We start from the raw sequence: 5,755 nt of genomic DNA on the forward strand, positions 1-5,755 counted from the left end.
CTGCAACTCTATAGGTGGAACAACAATATGAACTAACTAGTACTCCCCCAGAGCTCGTGTCTCTAGCTGTATATGTATCAGAAAATGACCTAGTCTGCCATTAGTGGAAAGAGAGGCCCATTGGTCTTGCAAACTTTATATGCCTCAGTACAGGGGAACGCCAGGGCTAAGAAGTGAGAGTGGGGAGCAGAGAAGTGGGGGGTGTTGGGGACTTATGGGGTAGCGTTGGAAATGTAAATGAAGAAAATACCTAATTAATTTTAAAAAAGAAGTTAAATACATATGATGTCAAATAACAACTTGTGTTCAACAAGGATACCTAGACAATATGTTCTCTCTCTATTCTTATTTCATAGCTGTTTCCATAATCATTGTAAGACACTTGACAACCTAAAAATAAGGCAATAAAATAACAAATGCACTCAGAGGATTAGTTTACCACCAAGTAAACTGTCAGCATATGCAACATATACAATTTATGTTTGGCCACAATGACTTTCTTTACTTTCCAATTTTTTTAGACGTATACTGTGTCTCTGCATATGTATACTGTATGTATGTTTCATGGCACATGTGTATGGAGAATGGAGGATAACTGTTGGAGTCAGTTCTATGTGGATTCTAGATACTACTAAGGTCAGAATGTTTGGTGCAAGTGACTTTACCCACTGAGGCAGTGAACCACCCCTCCTTCCCCTATATATATATATATATATATATATATATATATATATATATATATATATAACATGTTTCTTAATTTAGATAAGATTTTCTTAAAATACCAGAGTCTCACTGTGTAGTCCAACTGTCCTGGATCTCACTAAGTTGATCAGGCTGGCCATGAATTCAGATTGACCTGTCTGCCTCTATCTTCCTCCTGTTGGGATCAAAAGGCCTATGCTACCAATTCCTGGATTAGATTGGAAGTGTTTTTAAACCAGCAGTAAATATCCTGAGAAAGCAGATTATTCCTCTTCAAACAGTTTAAAGTATTCCACAGTATTTGAGACTTACTTTCACCTATATTATATATGAACTAAACTAGGTCACAACTGGCACCGTGAGGAAGGAAAGTGGATCGTGCGCTCTTTTCAACCTATTAAATCCTTGTTCGAATTCTGTGAAAACTGCTCCAGTTTCATACTCTTTGAATACATCTGCTCTTGGTTCTTCTCACTCTGGGTACCTCTGCTTCTTTTCCTAGAAGTGCTAACCACGCATTTTCCCACAGACATGGCAGTATCTCACACAGGAAGTCATGCCTTCTAAATTTCCCATCTTGAAAGTTGCTTAGTCATGAAGTTGTCTACCAATCCACAGGAGAAAGTTTCTCAATGTAATCTTTTTGTTTCTCTATTTGTTTGAGACAGGGATTCATTATTAGCTTAGGTGCCCTGGAATCTCTTATGTAGCCCAGGCTTACCCCTTACCTTAGCCTACTGTGGGATGGTACTAACAGCCTGAACCCTGATGCCCAGCAAGAATATATCTTTTAAATAGGTAAACACAGTACTATCATACAACGATCTATGCATTAAATAGACATCCACGGCACCTGAATGAGGATGTCACCTGCATGTTCTCTTTTACTTCTCAAAAACAACTTCCAAACGTGTTACTGTTTCTCTGGATTTTGCTTTTTAATAAAAGACTGACAAGGGTTACCCATGATCACAGTGAAGGTAAATCAGAAGTTGGGATGGAGACAGTCTGCATCTGGAGGCATCCCAGGTGGGCAGTGCTCATTAAAGTGTGGGCAGTAGAAAAGTCCCTCTGCTATTCGAGGGTCACCCTGTCATCCTGACACTTAGGCCTCACCTCTTTAGTGATTACACATTACTGAAATATTTCACACTTCAGTAAAAACTGCATAAGTGGGTTCCTTCTTTAATTCTCAGACCACGTGACCCAATCGGAACCTTACTTTAAAGAAATCAAGTTTTTCCTGGTACCAGGGTGGGACCAGGGGTTTGCTGGGTAGGATAAACCCGGATTAGAGTTTGTGAAAGAGCTGTGAATCCATTGCATGCAGAGGAAGAGACTTAGGCAGCTGTGCTCCACAAAAGTTGTGGCTACAAACAGAGCACAATGTGAGTAAGAACACACATTGATTCTAATCTTTAATGTTTTCTGCTTTCACATGGATCACAAAACCAATAATGCCAACGAAAACTTTTTAAGGTATGGGACAAATAATTTGGACTTTAATGAATAGCTCCAAAGGAAGGTAGTAGATTTTTGGTCTTTTGGTTTTGTTTGATTTTGGTTTGGGTTGGCTTGGTTTTGGTTTTCTGTGTTGTTTTTATTTTTATTTATTTATTTTTTTGTATCTTGGTTTGTTTGTGCAGCCATAGTTGTCCTGAAACCTTTCTGTAGACCAGTCTGGCCTTAAACTCTGACTGCACCACCACACCTGGCATTAGCAGTTAAAAAAAAAAAGAAAGAAAGAAACATTTGTTTTAGGATGAAACAGAGGCAAGACCCCCTTTTGACATTTTTCAACCATATCTAGCTAAATATAAATCAAAAGACATATTCTTAACCCAATTCCTATTCACTGCACATTTTGTCTACTGATTAGACCGTCGCCCTAGCCCGGGTTATTAAACCTTGCCATCCGCCACTGAAGGGGTAACAGAGACATAATGGTGACTTTAACTCTGATGGCAGGATGTGTTCATTACTAGTCATGCCTTCATGGGTGTCAAAGCATTACTGTTTCATACTGCTTGATACACAGCTCTAGTGAGGAGACACATAGTGGGTGCGGAGCTGCTGACCTTCTGATACTGCTTGTGTGGGAAGTAGCTCCTAGGCAGCAGTTTTCTCTTCTCAGAAGGGATGCAGTTGAACTACCTGAGCCCCCTCCCTCCATGTAGCACATTAAGCTAAAGTCAACCCTGTGCTGAGAAAAATGTCTCACATAATCTCCACTTCATAAACAGGGTCAAGAGATTAGGACACCCTGTGAGCCCTTCCTCTTCCTGAGAGAAGGGAGTCACCATCTTGAATTGGGTACCTACTACTGAGTGACCAGCCATCAAGGATAGCTTCAAACTCATGGTTACATGGGACCTGATTAATCTCTGAGGTTCACAAAATGAAAGAAGCAGACGTGAACACAAAAGTGAGATTTGGGGTGGGGGGGACATGAGAAAGATGGGTTCAGGGAGAGGCAGAGGATGAGACTGGGCCCTATGTGTTGCATACACTTACAAAACTGTAGAATAACAAATTTAACTAATAAAAAGAGAATCTGTTTACTTAAAAGACAACTTGCATTAATGAACTGGGCCTGGGTTAAATCTTGTGGGGGAGGGGGGTGACTTTCCAGTCCATAAGAAAGCAGTTGAAGCAAGTGCTAATTACTGTATTGAGAAGGACCAAAGAGAGGACACGGAGGAGCATGAATACTCAGCAAGACATGAACGTTTCCTCATCTTACCCATGTTGCTCAAAATAACCAGTCTCCAGACACTAACACAAGGTTCATTGACATAAAAGGCATATTCCGACATATTCTATTTAACTCGGTTGTTAAATAGAAATTACAAAAGAGGTCTCTTGTTCAAGGTCCAAAAGATGGGTGGTTTCTGCCTGTTGGCTTGCAAAGGCTACTTTGCCACAGACCCTGAGCTATGCAGTGGTGACAAATGCCATGGTCCCGAACTTAAAATGGTACAGTTTTCCCACATCACTGGTACCAGAGGGTCTCAGGCCATCTTCCATTGTTATAGATACATTCCCCATTTTAATAAAAAAAAAAAACCGTTCGTTCACATTTATTAAAAGTGTATCCCAGACACTATTGCATATGCCAGCAAGATTTTGCTGAAGGGACCCTGATAGAGCTGTCTCATATGAGGCTATGCCAGTGCATGGCAAATACAGAAGTGGATGCTCACAGTCATCTATAGGATGGAACACAGGGCCCCCAATGGAGGAGCTAGAGAAAGTACCCAAGGAGCTAAAGGGATCTGCAACCCTATAGGTGGAACAACAAGATGAACTAACCCGTTCCCCCCCCCCCCGGAGCTCGTGTCTCTAGCTGCATATATATCAGAAGATGGCCTAGTCAGCCTTCATTGGGAAGAGAGGCCCATTGGTATTGCAAACTTTATATGCCTCAGTACAGGGGAACGCCAGGGCCAAGAAGTAGGAGTGGGTGGGTAGGGGAGCAGGGCAGGGGGAGGGTATAGGGAACTTTCGGGATAGAATTGGAAATGTAAATAAAGAAAATATCTAATAAAAAAAGTGTATCAGACCCTAAAAACAACCAAAGCCAAAAAGATCCTACCTAAAATAAAGTTAATAAAATAAAATAAAAATAAAAATGCTATGAGAATTTTAATTCTGATTAGTCAATTAAAATAATTTCAGGCTACAATTTCTTGCTGTATAACTCACCAGGAACATCTCCTATAATCATGTTAATATTCTGGTGAAATCTCTTTACCAAAGCTAAGTTTTTAAATGCTTATTCTGGAACTTCAAATGCATTTAAAAATAAAACCAAAAGGAACTCAAACCAAGCACCTTAGCAGTCCTTTGAAAATGTAAACTATCGGACATAGTCAACCACATTGACTCTATTCCTTTTTCTCATTTAGGAGCTCATGGTTCCAGGGAGTTGGTTCTATACAGACTGATCCGGGCAGGGGAATGGGCAAGGATGCTTCAAAGGAGCCATTTTGCTCCATTTCAGATGAGATATAGCATTAAAGCTGGGTGCAAAGTGATTTTCAAAAGGCCTGGGACGCTTCTAGGAGCACTCAGGAAAGGCTCCAGCTCTGCTGAAGTTGCAGAGCCAGGGTTTAGAAGCTGCTGGCATAGGAAATGCACGAACCTGCTGGGTTAAGGACTCCATCAGAGCAGGGCCAGGCTGAAAAGTCCTTCGGATTTGCAGTGGTGGACAAAGTAGAGAAGCCCCACCCCCACCCCCAGGTTTAAAGACACCCAGGTCTTGGAGGCTCCCAGGGCAAAGTGTCTACTGGTGGCCCTTAGTCTCAGAAGGACTCCAGGGTCATCATGTACCCTCCACCCAAAGCCCTAACAAACATGAGACCACCCACCTGGAGGTGCTAGGCCAACCTGGAACAGATCCTGGGTGCTACCCCTAGTGCCAGAAGCCACAGGAAGCATTGCGGGAGGTTGGAGCCTGGGAACTGCAGTGGCCAGCCCTGCCTGCAACTTCCCCTGCAGACCTTTAGTTCTGATGGTCTGTGGCCCTGCAGCTTGCTTCCTACTCTGGGGATTGTGGCCTGAGGTTGCCGGAAATGCAGCCCAGGGGCTCAGGCCGCAAGGCTAGGGTTAGGCCTTGCTGGGGGAAGTGAAATTGCTCAGGCTTGCTTTTACTTAGTTTGAGAGAGCTGTCTTAGGTTCCCTTTCTCCCGGGCTATCTTTAAGCTCAGGTGACCTAGAGCTTATAGCTTTTCTTATCCTATTCTGTATTTCTCTGCTACGCTAACCCTTCCTTCTGCAAGACAGAAAGTAGACTTTTATAAAAGGAATTACTTGACAGAGGCATAGATAGAGATACAGGGACAGAGATATAAAGGTATGCAATTTTAGTATTTCATCTTACCCAGGCTCCAGGCTAAGTCTGTGTATTATAGAGTGATTTTCATTCCCACATGAGAAGTTTTTCCTAGATCTGCTCTAATTTTGAAATGGGCCAGGTCAGAGAGAACATACACATACCCTATACCCTTCTCCTCAAACATGAATTATGGCTGTGTTCTTGCTTGTTTGA

The 5,755-nt window shown here is 42.1% G+C and overlaps 1 protein-coding gene across 2 annotated transcripts in view; it reads right to left on the minus strand.

Annotated features, from left to right (window-relative positions):
- The window catches only part of Bank1 (B cell scaffold protein with ankyrin repeats 1), a 261,398-nt gene extending 256,132 nt beyond the window's left edge, over nucleotides 1-5,266 (minus strand). For both annotated transcript variants that reach the window (XM_021158678.1, XM_021158677.1), the window contains exon 1: nucleotides 5,076-5,266. In XM_021158678.1, coding sequence (XP_021014337.1) covers nucleotides 5,076-5,145 — 70 coding nt within the window. In that variant the 5' untranslated portion in view covers nucleotides 5,146-5,266. The remainder of the gene's footprint in view (nucleotides 1-5,075) is intronic.
- Between the last annotated feature and the right edge of the window lie 489 nt (nucleotides 5,267-5,755).

This window comes from Mus caroli, chromosome 3 (assembly GCF_900094665.2).
Source record: "Mus caroli chromosome 3, CAROLI_EIJ_v1.1, whole genome shotgun sequence".
Taxonomy (NCBI): domain Eukaryota; kingdom Metazoa; phylum Chordata; class Mammalia; order Rodentia; family Muridae; genus Mus; species Mus caroli.